A 16,573-nucleotide genomic window follows, 5' to 3' on the forward strand; every position below is an offset into this window, starting at 1 on the left:
TCCTGAATAATAATACTATGCCATTTAGCAGACGCTTTTATCCAAAGTGACTTACAGTCATGCGTGCATACATTTTTGTGTATGGGTGGTCCCGGGGATCGAACCCACTACCTTGGCGTTACAAGCGCCGTGCTCTACCAGCTGAGCTACAGAGGACCACACTCTGAACCCACTCTGAACCCACTCTGATGTGGCGATACTAGCCCTCTGCTCTCCAGGAAGTAAGTTAGCCTCTCCATAATCATACGTTCCATAATCTTACATACATGTGATGTTAAAGCTATTGGCCGATTGCTTGTTGGCCTCGTTGGATCCTTCCCGGGCTTCCGGATTGGTACCACTACTGCCTCCTTCCAACTGCCTGGTAGTTTCCCCTCCTCCCACACTCTGTTGTACAACACCAATACCTTAATCAGTGCCTCATCACTAAGATGGGCCAACATAACATAGCACACCTCATCTTTCCCAGGTGAAGTTAACCCAGCATTACCTATTGCTCTAAATGCCCTGTTCCTACTCCTCACCATTGCCCCACATTCCTCCATCCACCATGGGACTGCTTTCCTCCTCCTCCTCCCTGAACTCTTAGGTATAGCCTCAGTAGCTGCCCCCACTAACGCTGTTCTCACCCAGTTATTCATACTATCCACATCCCCTCTCATATCCACCCGAGCCATCACCTGCTCACTCAGCTCCTGAAACTGATCCCACTTTGCCCTTCCAAACACCCACCTGCCTACTCCATCTACTGACACCTCATCCTCCCTCCAGCCTACTGTGCATACTATGGGGTAATGATCACTCCCTACTGTCGACTCTTCCCATATCTCCCACTCACATATTCCTGCCATCACACTAGATACCAGAGTGAGGTCCAAGGCAGACTCTTTCCCTGTGGCTACATCAATCCTGGTCCCTCGGCCATCATTCAGGCACACCAGATCTTTCTTTTCTATCAGATTTTCCATCACTTGGCCATTTCCATCCATCCGTCCCCCATCCGTCCCCCCCAAAGCGTGTTGTGGGCATTAAAATCCCCACACCATACAATGTCCTGTGGATTGTGATTGGGTTGTTGGGTTGCATGGCATCTGGTTATTTGTTCACTCGGCTGTCAATTAAATTATACACTTTCCAAATCAAATCAAATCAAATCGATGTTTATTTATCACGCGCCGAATATAACTGGTGTAGACTTTACAGTGAAATGCTTGCTTACGAACCTATCTCAACAATACAGAGTAAAAAAATTAAATAATAATAATATGTGGACAGCCGAAGAACCCTTTTAGGTTCTAGATAGCAACTTTTTTTTCTAAGAGTGTAGATACAGTATGTACATGAAGGCAGGGTAAAGTGACATAATGATAGATAATAAAGAGAGTAAAATAAAGAACAGAGCAGCAGCAGCAGCAAATGATGAGTGCAAAGGTGTGTGTGAATGTATGTGTGTTTGTGTTGTGTCGGTCTGTGTGTGTGTGTATGTGTGTGTGGGTGTGTGAATGTGTGTGCATACGTAGTCTATGTGAATGTGTGTGTGTTTTGTGTGGGAGTGAGTGTGTATATAGTTTGTACAATGAACAAAATTATAAACGCAACATGCAACAATTTCAAAGATCTTACTGAGTTACAGTTCATTTAAGGAAATCAATCAATTAAAATAAATTAATTAGGCCCAAATATATGTAATTCACATTACTGTGAATACAGATATGCATCTGTTAGTCACAGATACCTTAAAAATAAGTAGGGAGTGGATCAGAAAACCAATCAGTATTTGGTGTGACCACCATTTACCTCATGTAGTGCGACACATCTCCTTCGCATAGAGTTGATCAGGCTGTTGATTGTGGCCTGTGGAATGTTGTCTGACTCCTCTTCAATGGCTGTGTGAAGTTGCTGGGTATTGGCGGGAACTGGAACGCGCTGTCATACAAGTCAATCCAGAGCATCCCAAACATGGGTGACATATCTGGTGAGTATGCAGGCCATGGAAAAACTGGGACATTTTCAGCTTCCAGGAACATGAGGTGATGGCGGCGGATTAATGGCACGACAATGGGCCTCCAGGATCTCGTCACGGTATCTCTGTGCATTCAAATTACCATCGATAAAATGCAATTGTGTTCGTTGTCCATAGCTTATGCCTGCCCATACCATATCCCCACCACCACCATGAGGCACTCTGTTCACAACGTTGACATCAGCAAACCGCTCACCCACACGACGCCATACAAGCTGTCTGCCATCTGCCCGGTACAGTTGAAACCTTGAATCATCCATGAAGAGCACACTTCTGTAGCTTGCAAGTGGCCATCGAAGGTGAGCATTTTCCAACTGAAGTTGGTTACAACGCCAAACTGCAGTCAGGCCAAGACCCTGGTGAGGACAATGAGTACGCAGATGTGCTTCCCTGAGACGGTTTCTGACAATTTGTGCTGAAATTCTTCGGTTGTGCAAACCCACTGTTTAATCAGCTGTCCGGGTGGCTGGTCTCAGACGATCCCGCAGGTGAAGAAGCCGGATGTGGAGGTCCTGGGCTGGCATGGTTACACATGGTCTGCTGTTGTGAGGCCGGTTGGACGTACTGCCAAATTCTCTCAAATGACGTTGGAGGCGGCTTATGGTAGAGAAATGAACATTAAATTATCTGGCAACAGCTCTGGTGGACATTCCTGCAGTAAGCATGCCAATTACATGCTCACTCAAAACTTGAGACATCTGTGGTATTGTGTTGTGTGACATAACTGCACATTTTAGAGTGGCCTTTTATTGTCCCCAGCACAAGATGCACCTGTGTATTGATTATGCTGACTATTTAGCAGTCTGGCTATTTAGCAGTCTTATGGCTTGGGGGTAGAAGCTGTCTCTGAGCCTGTTGGTCCGAGAGCCGATGCTCCGGTACCGTTTACCGGACGGTAGCAGAGTGAACAGTCTATCGCTTGGGTGGCTGGAGTCTTTGGCAATTTTTCAGGCCTTCCTCTGACACCGCCTGATATGGAGGTCCTGGATTGCAGGGAGCTCGGCCCCAGTGACGTACTGGGCTGTCCGCACCACCCTTTGTAGCGCTTTGCGGTCAAGGGCGGTGCAGTTGCCATACCAAGCGGTGATGCAGCCAGTCAAGATTCTATTGACATACTGTCAATAGAAACATGCAGAGATTGGCTAAATCAGATCAATATCTAGGACTATGTATGATGCCTGTTTATGATGCTACAGTCAGAAAGGAAGAGGCGATCCAGTATATTTGCTACAGTGTGATCCACTGAGGTAGCCTATATGAACGGTGTGAACGCTTTTCCGCTAAATCACAATTTAAATTATGTGTTCATTTTGGTTGTCACTAGTTACCACATCCACAAAGTCAAAATTGGCTATATGTAAAAAATGTATGAAAACAAAGATTCGCTTTTTGGTCTTAATTTAAGGTTAGGGTTAGAAACAAGGTTAGTAGTGTGGTTAAGGTTAGGGTTAAGGTTAGGTTTAAAAGACCAACTAACTTTCTTCACTTTCTGAATAGCACCCTGCAATTTTAGACACTCCCTCGGTGTGGCGCAACGCAAGACTTGATTCGCACAGCTGCTAGTTGTGGGACTGTCTGTCTGTATACATAAGACGAAATTCTATACATTGTGTAAAGAAGAAGCATGGATCCCATTCAAGAAAAACCGAGCAAGGAGGTCGACATTTATCGTGACACATGGGTCCGCTTCTTAGGTATGCGATAATAGTTGTTTTTAGATGTCTTGAACGAGGGACTTTCCGCGTCTCAACCCTCTTATCATCAGACCAAGCGAAGGTAGCTAGGTAAACTAATCGGAACAAGATGTAGCTCTAGTTGGGTTGCTAGCTTGCGAGCTAGCCAGTTGGTGTAGTATGAATTTGGTTTAGTTATAAATAGCTCCCCTGTACTATACGTGGTATTGCTTTGTTATTGTTGCATTCGACCAATTCAAAACATGGCAAAACCATCAAATAATACTGTAGTCAAATAGCTAGTTATTTCAAACAGCTATAACTAACTAGCTAGTTTATTGGGATTGGGTTAAATTCCATGGTTCTTCCAAGTGACTCATTATTGACAAATAATTAAAGGCCCATAACATATGCACCAGTTCTATTGAAATTATACCATGTCCTGAATCTAATAATAACTACATTAGGATACCTGCCCCTTCATTGCAATAATATTTATCCATACTGATCTGTTTGGGAGCTGCACTTAATTTGATCAGTATAATAGTGATGTTCTGCCCATTTGTATTAAGCGCCATAAGGTTAATTGTTGACTGTGTAATCATTGAGAGAATAAACAGGCTTAGTGCTCAGCTGTTCTGACTCTGTCTTTAGTTCTACAACATCATGACTGAAAGTGTACAGGGAATAGCAATGACTTCTTCTTTCCTTCTCACAAGGCAATGAAATGTATTTCAAGCTAAATGGGCCTACTACATTATGGGATCAATAACACTAGCCATTGACACTGGCAGAGAGTACATTTGTCTGGTGTGTGCTATGCATTGACATTTTCTGCTGGGTTCTTATTGGCCTGGGGTGACATTGAAATGTGCTGTGTTACTAAAATAAACCCCAGGGCCAGTTGCAGATCTGTGACTGTTAAGGCCTGCATGCACAGCTCTCTGTCTCATTCTCATATACCTGTCTCTGACTGCTTCTCTCCTTGCCCTCTCCCTGTCTTCAAATCAAATCAAATCAAATCACATTTTATTTGTCACATGTGCTGAATACAACCGGTGTAGACGTTACGGTGAAATGCTTACTTACAAGCCCTTAACTAACAAAGCAGTTTTAAGAAAAATAAGAGTCAAGAAAAATATTTACTAAATAAACTTAAGTAACAAATAAATGAGCAACAATAAAATAACAATACTTTACTGACTTTATTGTCCCCATGGGGAAATGTTGTTGCAGTGTTATGTACACGTTTAATAACGACTATATACAGGGGGTACCGGTACCGAGTCAATGTGCGGGGCTACAGGTTAGTCGAGGTAATTGAGGTAATATGTAGGGATAAAGTGTCTATGCATAGATAATAAACAGCGAGTAGCAGCAGCGTTAAAAAAAGGGGGGTGTCAATGCAAATAGTCCGGGTAGCCATTTGATTAGCTGTTCAGCAGTCTTATGGCTTGGGGGTAGAAGCTGTTAAGAAGCGTTTTGGACCTAGACTTGGTGCTCCGGTACCGCTTGCCGTGTGGTAGCAGAGAGAACAGTCTATGACTAGGGTGGCTGGAGGTTTTGGCAATTTTTAGGGCCTTTCTCTGACACCGCCTGGTATAGAGGTCCTGGATGGCAGGAAGCTTGGCCCAAGTGATGTACTGGGCAATACGCACTACCCTCTGTAGCGCCTTGCAGTCGGAGGCTGAGCAGTTGCCATACCAAGCAGTGATGCAACCAGTCAGGATGCTCTCGATGGTGCAGCTGTATAACTTTTTGAGGATCTGAGCACCCATGCCAAATCTTTTCAGTCTCCTGAGGGGGAATAGGAGTTGTCGTGCCCTCTTCACGACTCTCTTGGTGTGTTTGGACCATGATAGTTTGTTGGTGATGTGGACACCAAGGACCTTGACGCTCTCAACCTGCTCCACTACAGCCCTGTCGATGAGAATGGGGGCGTGCTCGGCCCTCCTTTTCCTGTAGTCCACGATCATCTCCTTTGTCTTCATCACGTTGAGGGAGAGGTTGTTGTCCTGGAACCACACTTCCAGGTCTCTGACCTCCTCCCTATAGGCTGTCTCATCGTTATCGGTGATCAGGCCTACCACCGTTGTGTCGTCGGCAACCTTAATGATGGTGTTCGAGTCGTGCTTGCCACGCAGTCATGGGTGAACAGGGAGTACAGGAGGGGACTAAGCACACACCCCTGAGGGGCCCCCGTGTTGAGGATCAGTGTGGCTGATGTGTTGTTGCCTACCCTTACCACCTGGGGGCGGCCCGTCAGGAAGTCCAGGATCCAGTTGCAGAGGGAGGTGTTTAGTCCCAGGGTCCTTAGCTTAGTGATGAGCTTTGAGGGCACTATGTTGTTGAACGCTGAGCTGTAGTCCATGAACAGCATTCTCACCTAGGTGTTCCTTTTGTCCAGGTGGGAAAGGGCAGTGTTGAGTGCAATAGAGGTTGTGTCATCTGTGGATCTGTTGGGGCGGTATGCAAATTGGAGTGGGTCTAGGGTTTCTGGGATGATGGTGTTGATGTGAGCCATGACCAGCCTTTCAAAGCACTTCATGGCTACAGACGTGAGTGCTACGGGTCGGTAGTCATTTAGGCAGGTTACCTTGGTGTTCTTGGGCACAGAGACTATGGTGGTCTGCTTGAAACATGTAGGTATTACAGACTTGGTCAGGGACAGGTTGAAAATGTCAGTGAAGACACTTGCCAGTTGGTCAGCACATGCTCGGAGTACACATCCTGGTAATCTGTCTGGCCCTGCGGCCTTGGGAATGTTGACCTGTTTAAAGGTCTTGCTCACATCGGCTACGGCGAGCATGATCACACAGTCATCCGGAACAGCTGGTGCTCTCATGCATGCTTCAGTGTTGCTTGCCTCGAAGTGCGCATAGAAGTCATTTAGCTCATCTGGTAGGCTTGTGTCACTGGGCAGCTCGCGGCTGGGCTTCCCTTTGTAGTCCGTAATAGTTTGTAAGCCCTGCCACATCCAACGAGCTTCGGAGCCAGTGTAGTAGGATTCAATCTTAGTCTTGTATTTACGCATTGCATGTTTAATGGTTAGTCTAAGGGCAGAGCGGGATTTCTTATAAGTGTCCAGGTTAGAGTCCCACTCCTTGAAAGCGGAAGCTCTACCCTTTAGCTCAGTGCGGATGTTGCCTGTAATCCATGGCTTCTGGTTGGGATATGTATGTATGGTCACTGTGGGGACGACGCCGTCGATGCATTTATTGATGAAGCCAATGACTGAGGTGGTATACTCCTCAATGCCATCCACAGTCCTGTAGCGTAGCATCCGCGTTATCTGACCACTTCTGTATTGAGCTAGTCACTGGTACTTTCTGCTTTTGTTTTTGCTTGTAAGCAGGAATCAGGAAGATAGAATTATGGTCAGATTTGCCAAATGGAGGGCGAGGGAGAGCTTTGTACGCGTCTCTGTGTGTGGAGTAAAGGTGGTGTAGAGGTTTTTTCCCCCTCTTGTTGCACATGTAATATGCTGGTAGAAATTAGGTAAAACTGATTTAAGTTTCCCTGCATTAAAGTCCCCCACTAGGAGCACCGCCTCTAGATGAGCAATTTCTTGTTTGCTTATGGCTTTATAGAGCTCGTTGAGTGCGGTCTTAGTGCCAGCATCGGTTTGTGGTGGTAAATAGACAGCTACAAAAAATATAGATAAACTCTCTTGGTAAATAGTGTGGTCTCCATCTTATCATGAGATACTCTACCTCAGGTGAGCAAAACCAAGACTTCCTTAATATTAGATTTTGCGCACCAGCTGTTATTGACAAATAGACACAGACCGTCACCCCTTGTCTTACCGGAGGCAGCTGTTCTGTCTAGCCGATGCACGGAAAAACCAGCCAACTGTATATTATCCATGTCGTCGTGTAGCCACGTCTCAGTGAAACATAAGATATTACAATTTTTAATGTCCCGTTGGTAGGATAGTCTTGAACGGAGCTCATCCAGTTTATTCTCCAATGATTGCACGTTGGCCAATAGGACGGATGGTAGAAGCGGGTTACCCACTCGCCGACAAATTCTCACAAGGCACCCCGACCTGCGTCCCCTGTATTGGTGTCTTCTCTTCATGTGAATGACAGGGATTTGGGCCTGGTCTGGTATCTCGAGTGAATCCTTCGCGTCCGACTCGTTAAAGAAAACATCTTTGTCCAGTTTGAGGTGAGTAATCGCTGTTCTGATATCCAGAAGCTCTTTTCGGTCATAAGAGACAGTGGCAGAAACAGTATGTACAAAATAAGTTACAAACAACGCGAAACAACACACAAAATAGCACAATTGGTTAGGAGCCTGTAAAATGGCAGCCATCTCCTCCAGCGCCATTCTAATAAAACTGTGTCTTTCTCTCTCTCTCTGTCACTCGCTCGCTCGCTCTCTCACTCACTCACTCACTCACTCACTCACTCACTCACTCACTCACTCACTCACTCACTCACTCACTCACTCTCTCACTCTCTCACTCTCTCACACACACACACACACACACACCTTCCCCTTTTGCTGAGCTGAAGTTGTGTGTTACAGCAGGACATCTGAAACCTTTTCCTGTAGATGTGCTGGAGTAGTAGTAGTAGTAGACAACTCTGTTTTACTGTACCAAGGCACAGACTGACAAAGACAGCAGATGATATCAAGAATGCATCTCTGGGACATAGACTTGATCTTATCTTAGTTGTTTTCATGCAGGTTGTTTAATTGTGCCAATAAAGCACATTGATTTGGTTGGTTTATTATCTCAGAAGCACAAATGGCTCTGGAGCCCCCTTAAGTAGCCACATAAACATTTAGCCTATAACTAGAGCTTTATGTGTAGCAAATGAAGCATCTTTATAACATTATTACAACACCAATTACAGTGGGGAAAAAAAGTATTTAGTCAAAAAATCAAATCAAATCAAATCAAATTTTATTGGTCACATGCGCCGAATACAACAGGTGCAGACATTGCAGTGAAATGCTTACTTACAGCCCTTAACCAACAGTGCATTTATTTTAAACAAAAAAAGTAAGAATAAAACAACAACAACAAAAAAGTGTTGAGAAAAAAAGAGCAGAAGTAAAATAAAGTGACAGTAGGGAGGCTATATATACAGTAAAATAAAGTGACAGTAGGGAGGCTATATATACAGGGGGGTACCGTTGCAGAGTCAATGTGCGGGGGCACCGGCTAGTTGAGGTAGTTGAGGTAATATGTACATGTGGGTAGAGTTAAAGTGACTATGCATAAATACTTAACAGAGTAGCAGCAGCGTAAAAAGGATGGGGTGGGGGGGCAGTGCAAATAGTCCGGGTAGCCATGATTAGCTGTTCAGGAGTCTTATGGCTTGGGGGTAGAAGCTGTTGAGAAGTCTTTTGGACCTAGACTTGGCACTCCGGTACCGCTTGCCGTGCGGTAGCAGAGAGAACAGTCTATGACTAGGGTGGCTGGAGTCTTTGACAATTTTGAGGGCCTTCCTCTGACACCGCCTGGTATAGAGGTCCTGGATGGCAGGGAGCTTTGCCCCAGTGATGTACTGGGCCGTACGCACTACCCTCTGTAGTGCCTTGCGGTCAGAGGCCAAGCAGTTGCCATACCAGGCGGTGATGCAACCAGTCAGGATGCTCTCGATGGTGCAGCTGTAGAATTTTTTGAGGATCTGAGGACCCATGCCAAATCTTTTTAGTCTCCTGAGGGGGAATAGGCTTTGTCGTGCCCTCTTCACGACTGTCTTGGTGTGTTTGGACCATGATAGTTCGTTGGTGATGTGGACACCAAGGAACTTGAAGCTCTCAACCTGTTCCACTACAGCCCCGTCGATGAGAATGGGGGCGTGCTCAGTCCTCTTTTTTTTCCTGTAGTCCACAATCATCTCCTTTGTCTTGGTCACGTTGAGGGAGAGGTTGTTGTCCTGGCACCACACGGCCAGATCTCTGACCTCCTCCCTATAGGCTGTCTCATCGTTGTCGGTGATCAGGCCTACCACTGTTGTGTCGTCGGCAAACTTAATGATGGTGTTGGAGTCGTGCCTGGCCATGCAGTCATGGGTGAACAGAGAGTACAGGAGGGGACTGAGCACGCACCCCTGAGGGGCCCCCGTGTTGAGGATCAGTGTGGCAGATGTGTTGTTACCTACCCTTACCACCTGGGGGCGGCCCGTCAGGAAGTCCAGGATCCAGTTGCAGAGGGAGGTGTTTAGTCCCAGGATCCTTAGCTTAGTGATGAGCTTAGAGGGCACTATGGTGTTGAATGCTGAGCTGTAGTCAATGAATAGCATTCTCACGTAGGTGTTCCTCTTGTCCAGGTGGGAAAGGGCAGTGTGGAGTGCGATAGAGATTGCATCATCTGTGGATCTGTTGGGGCGGTATGCAAATTGGAGTGGGTCTAGGGTTTCTGGGATTATGCTGTTGATGTGAGCCATGACCAGTCTTTCAAAGCACTTCATGGCTACAGACGTCAGTGCTACGGGTCGGTAGTCATTTAGGCAGGTTATCTTAGAGTTCTTGGGCACGGGGACTATGGTGGTCTGCTTGAAACATGTTGGTATTACAGACTCAGTCAGAGACATGTTGAAAATGTCAGTGAAGACACTTGCCAGTTGGTCAGCACATGCTCGGAGTACACGTCCTGGTAATCCGTCTGGCCCATGAAACGTGGCTGGGTCTTTCAGCACCAATTGTGCAAGTTCTCCCACTTAAAAAGATGAGAGAGGCCTGTAATTTTCATCATAGGTACACGTCAACTATGACAGACAAAATGAGAAAAAAAAATCCAGAAAATCACATTGTAGGATTTTTAATGAATTTATTTGCAAATTATGGTGGAAAATAAGTATTTGGTCAATAACAAAAGTTTCTCAATACTTTGTTATATACCCTTTGTTGGCAATGACACAGGTCAAACGTTTTCTGTAAGTCTTCACAAGGTTTTCACACACTGTTGCTGGTATTTTGGCCCATTCCTCCATGCAGATCTCCTCTAGAGCAGTGATGTTTTGGGGCTGTCGCTGGGCAACACAGACTTTCAACTCCCTCCAAAGATTTTCTATGGGGTTGAGATCTGGAGACTGGCTAGGCCACTCCAGGACCTTGAAATGCTTCTTACGAAGCCACTCCTTCGTTGCCCGGGCGGTGTGTTTGGGATCATTGTCATGCTGAAAGACCCAGCCACGTTTCATCTTCAATGCCCATGCTGATGGAAGAAGGTTTTCACTCAAAATCTCACGATACATGGCCCCATTCATTCTTTCCTGTCAAGGTAGATGTAGGTGGGTGTGGTGGTGGAATCAGGCGCAGGACGCAGAACGTTAGTCCAACAGACTTTAGTTGATGCACACGAAAAACAATCACAAACAAACGCCCTGAGGCGAAACTCCGCACGTAGGCGAAAATAACGGGCGCACTAACAGGTGCGACAAAAACACTCCAAACAATGGAGATATAGCTCAACCGAGCAAACAGTAGAAATCCAGCCTACCGGCACGACAGTAAAACAATCACACACAACACTAGACAAACACAACGAGAACTTATAGGACACTAATTACACTAAACGATAACAGGTGTAACAACAATCAGACAAAAGCAAACGAACATAGAAACATGCAACGGTGGCAGCTAGTATTTCGGAGACGACGAACGCCGAAGCCTGCCCGAGCAAGGAAGAGAGGCAGCCTCGGCCGAAACCGTGACAGTACCCCCCCCTTGACGCGTGGCTCCAGACGTGCGCCGACTCCGGCCTCGGGGACGACCAGGAGGACGCGGAGCAGGGTGCGTCGGGTGCCCACGATGGAATTCCGTCAGGAGAGACGGGTCCAAAATGTCTCTCCTCGGCACCCAGCACCGTTCCTCCGGGCCGTACCCCTCCCACTCCACTAGATATTGGAGACCCCCCATCCGACGTCTCGAATCCAAGATGGACCGCACGGAGTACGCCGGTGCCCCCTCGATGTCCAATGGGGGCGGAGGAGTCTCCCTGATCTCACTTTCTTGGAGTGGGCCAGCTACCACCGGCCTGAGAAGAGACACATGGAACGAGGGGTTAATACTTTTATACTCAACAGGTAGTTGTAATTTGTAACACACCTCGTTCAACCTTCTCAGGACTTTAAATGGCCCTACAAACCGCCGACCCAGTTTCCGACAGGGCAGGCGGAGGGGCAGGTTTCTGGTAGAGAGCCAGACTCGATCACCAGGTGCGTACACCGGTCCCTCACTGCGGTGGAGATCGGCGCTCGCCTTATGACGACGGAGGGCCCGCTGCAGTTGGACGTGTGCAGCGTTCCATGTCTCCTCCGAGCGCCGCGCCCACTCATCCACCGCAGGAGCCTCGATCTGGCTCTGCTGCCAAGGTGCCAGAACCGGCTGGTAACCCAACACACATTGGAAAGGGGTTAGGTTAGTGGAGGAATGGCGTAGGGAATTCTGGGCCATTTCGGCCCAGGGAACGTACCTTGCCCACTCCTCCGGCCGGTCCTGGCAGTATGTTCTAAGAAACCTACCCACATCCTGGTTCACGCGTTCCACCTGCCCATTACTCTCCGGGTGGTAACCCGAGGTGAGGCTCACCGAGACCCCCAACCGCTCCATAAACGCTCTCCAGACTCTGGAGGTAAATTGGGGACCTCGATCAGACACAATATCCTCGGGTACCCCGTAGTGCCGGAACACATGGGTGAATAGTGCTTCGGCGGTTTGCAGGGCAGTAGGAAGGCCCGGCATAGGGAGCAAACGACAGGCCTTAGAAAACCGGTCCACAACGACCAGTATAGTGGTATTCCCCTGTGAAGGAGGAAGGTCAGTGAGGAAATCCACCGAGAGGTGAGACCATGGTCGTTGTGGAACGGGCAGGGGTAGTAACTTACCCCTAGGCAGATGTCTAGGCGCCTTACACTGGGCGCACACCGAGCAGGAGGAAACATAAACCCTCACATCCCTCGCCAACGTGGGCCACCAGTACTTGGCACTAAGACAGTGCACTGTCCGGCCGATACCAGGGTGTCCAGAGGAGGGTGACGTGTGAGCCCAATAGATCAATCGATCCCGAACCTCGAGCGGAACGTACTTCCGACCCTCCGGGCATTGAGGTGGACTAGGGTCGGTGCGTAACGCCCGCTCGAGCTCAGCATCGACCTCCCACACTACCGGTGCCACCAGACACCACTCCGGCAGTATGGGAGTGGGCTCCACGGACCTCTCCTCCGTGTCATACCGCCGAGACAGTGCGTCTGCCTTACCGTTCTGTGACCCAGGGATGTACGTGATCTTAAATGTGAACCGGGTCAAAAACATATTCCACCTCGCCTGGCGAGGGTTCAGCCTCCTCGCTGCCTGGATGTACTCCAGGTTACGGTGGTCCGTCAAAATGAGGAAAGGGTGTTGAGCCCCCTCAAGCCAGTGCCTCCACACCTTTAGGGCCTGTACCACGGCTAACAGCTCCCTGTCCCCCACGTCATAGTTTCGCTCCGCCGGACTGAGCTTCTTGGAATAAAAAGCACAGGGGCGGAGTTTAGGTGGCGCGCCGGACCGTTGCGACAGCACGGCTCCTATACCGGCCTCTGACGCGTCCACCTCTACCTGAAATGGCAAAGAGGGATCCGGATGCGCCAGCACCGGAGCCGAGGTAAACAGGTCCTTCAGCCTCCCAAACGCCCTGTCCGCCTCGGCTGACCACTGCAGACGCACCGGACCCCCCTTCAAAAGAGACGTTATGGGAGCTGCCACCTGTCCAAAACCCCGGATAAACCTCCGGTAATAATTCGCAAACCCCAAAAACTGCTGCACCTCCTTCACAGTGGTTGGCGTTTGCCAATTACGCACGGCTGACACCCGGTCTACCTCCATCTTCACCCCTGACGCAGACAACTGATAACCCAAAAAGGAGACCGACTCCTGGAAGAACAGACACTTCTCTGCCTTGACATACAGGTCGTGCTCCAACAGTCTCCGCAACACTCGGCGCACCAGGGCCACATGCTCGACTCGGGTAGGTGAGTACACGAGAATGTCATCGATGTACACGACCACCCCCTGCCCCTGCATGTCCCTGAAGATCTCATCCACGAAGGATTGGAAAACTGAAGGAGCGTTCATCAACCCGTATGGCATGACAAGATACTCGTAATGGCCCGAGGTGGTACTAAAGGCTGTCTTCCATTCATCGCCCCCCCTAATGCGCACCAAGTTGTACGCGCTCCTGAGATCTAATTTAGTGAAGAAACGCGCCCCGTGCAATGACTCCGTCATGGTCGCAATCAGCGTGAGTGGATAACTGTACTTCACCGTGATCTGATTGAGACCACGGTAATCAATGCACGGGCGTAATCCTCCATCCTTTTTCTTCACAAAAAAGAAACTCGAGGACGCAGGGGAAGTGGAGGGCCGTATGTATCCTTGTCTCAGAGATTCGTCTATGTACGTCTCCATAGCTCTCTTCTCCTCCTGAGACAGAGGATACACATGGCTTCGTGGGAGCGCAGCTCCTGCCTGGAGGTCTATCGCACAATCTCCCTGCCTATGGGGAGGCAACTGCGTCGCCCTCGACTTACTGAACACAATAGCCAAATCCCCATACTCAGGGGGAATGTGCAATGCGGGCACCTGGTTTGGACTCTCCACCGAGGTAGCCCCTACGGAAACGCCTAAACATCGACCCACACACTGGGCAGACCACTCCATCAGAGCCCTCTCCTGCCACGAAATAGATGGGTTATGGGTACTCAACCAGGGCATGCCCAGCACCACCGGATACGCAGGCGAGTCGATCAGAAATAGCTGGATCATCTCCTGATGACCCCCCTGCGCACACATCCTAAGTGGCGCAGTGACCTCCCTGATCAAGCCCGCCCCCAACGGACGGCTATATAGGGCATGAACGGGGAAGGGAACGTCAACTGGGAGAAGGGGAATCCCTAAGGCTAAGCAAAACTTATTATCAACAAAATTCCCAGCCGCGCCTGAATCTACCAGCGCCTTATGCTGGGAATGAGGTGCTACCTGCGGAAAACGCACAGGTATACAGAAATGTGCAACAGAGAGCTCTGGGTGAGTGGGGCGCCTACTCACCTGGAAGGACTCCCCAGTGCGGGACCTGTCGTCCTCTCCCCTAGGAGGCCATCCCCAGCACCTAGCCGCGGTGTGTCCTCCCCGACCACAGTTGGTGCAGGAGATGGACCCCCTCGTAAGCCGACCCCTCCTCTCTCTAGCGCCAGCGCCCCCGAGCTCCATGGGGCACGGCTCGGAAGCGCTGGAGGGTGAAATGGACGGACCCCCCTCGGGACGTCCGCGGGTAGCTAGCAGGGTATCCAGCCTGATGGACATGTCGACCAACTGGTCGAACGAGAGGCTGGTGTCCCTACAGGCCAGCTCCCTACGGACGTCCTCGCATAGACTACATCGGTAGTGATCGATGAGAGCCCGCTCATTCCACCCTGCATCCGCCGCTAGAGTACGGAATTCCAAGGCGAACTCCTGGGCACTCCTCTTCCCCTGCCGGAGGCAGACCAGACGCTCCCCCGCCGCTTTCCCCTCCGGGGGATGGTCAAACACCGCCCTGAAGCGGCGGGAGAACTCGTCGTAGGTGATGGTGTTCGCGTCGATTCTCCTCCACTCTGCGTTGGCCCATTCCAACGCCTTCCCGGAAAGGCAGGAGATCAGGGCGGACACGCTCTCGTGTCCCGAGGGCGCCGGGTGCACGGTGGCCAGGTAAAGCGCCACCTGGAGAAGGAATCCCTGACACCCGGCCGCGGTCCCATCGTAGGCCCTCGGGAGCGAGAGCCGAACTCCTCTGGGTTCCGGAGCGGGAATGGGCTGACCTGCCGATGGTGCGGGCAGGGAGGATGGCGGTGGAGGAGTCCCTCGGGTCTCCCAGCCTCGGATGGTGGTGATCACCTCCTGCAGTGCGGACCCCATCCGCAGGATCTGGTCATTTTGTTCGCGGATCCTGTCCTCCAACGTCGCCTGTGCTGCTGCGGCTCCTGCTGACTCCATCGAGTATGGTGTGTGATTCTGTCAAGGTAGATGTAGGTGGGTGTGGTGGTGGAATCAGGCGCAGGACGCAGAACGTTAGTCCAACAGACTTTAGTTGATGCACACGAAAAACAATCACAAACAAACGCCCTGAGGCGAAACTCCGCACGTAGGCGAAAATAACGGGCGCACTAACAGGTGCGACAAAAACACTCCAAACAATGGAGATATAGCTCAACCGAGCAAACAGTAGAAATCCAGCCTACCGGCACGACAGTAAAACAATCACACACAACACTAGACAAACACAACGAGAACTTATAGGACACTAATTACACTAAACGATAACAGGTGTAACAACAATCAGACAAAAGCAAACAAACATAGAAACATGCAACGGTGGCAGCTAGTATTCCGGAGACGACGAACGCCGAAGCCTGCCCGAGCAAGGAAGAGAGGCAGCCTCGGCCGAAACCGTGACATTTCCTTTACACGGATCAGTCGTCCTGGTCCCTTTGCAGAAAAACAGCCCCAAAGCATGATGGTTCCACCCCCATGCTTCACAGTAGGTATGGTGTTCTTTGGATGCAACTCAGCATTCTTTGTCCTCTAAACACGACGAGTTGAGTTTTTACCAAAAAGTTATATTTTGGTTTCATCTGACCATATGACATTCTCCCAATCCTCTTCTGGATCATCCAAATGCACTCTAGCAAACTTCAGACGGGCCTGGACATGTACTGGCTTAAGCAGGGGGACACGTCTGGCACTGCAGGATTTGAGTCCCTGGCGGCGTAGTGTGTTACTGATGGTAGGCTTTGTTACTTTGGTCCCAGCTCTCTGCAGGTCATTCACTGTGGTTCTGGGATTTTTTCTCACCGTTCTTGTGATCATTTTGACCCCACGGGGTGAGATCTTGCGTGGA

The 16,573-nt window shown here is 49.4% G+C and overlaps 1 protein-coding gene across 1 annotated transcript in view; it reads left to right on the plus strand.

Annotated features, from left to right (window-relative positions):
* Window positions 1–3,647: 3,647 nt before the first annotated feature.
* LOC311100095 (mitochondrial fission process protein 1-like) overlaps window positions 3,648–16,573 on the plus strand; it is a gene marked incomplete at both ends in the record, with an annotated part of 31,562 nt that continues 18,636 nt past the window's right edge. The window contains one exon of the mRNA XM_084140840.1: window positions 3,648–3,717. Coding sequence (XP_083996966.1) covers window positions 3,648–3,717 — 70 coding nt within the window. The remainder of the gene's footprint in view (window positions 3,718–16,573) is intronic.

This window comes from Coregonus lavaretus, assembly GCF_964263955.1.
Source record: "Coregonus lavaretus genome assembly, chromosome: 24".
Lineage (NCBI taxonomy): Eukaryota > Metazoa > Chordata > Actinopteri > Salmoniformes > Salmonidae > Coregonus > Coregonus lavaretus.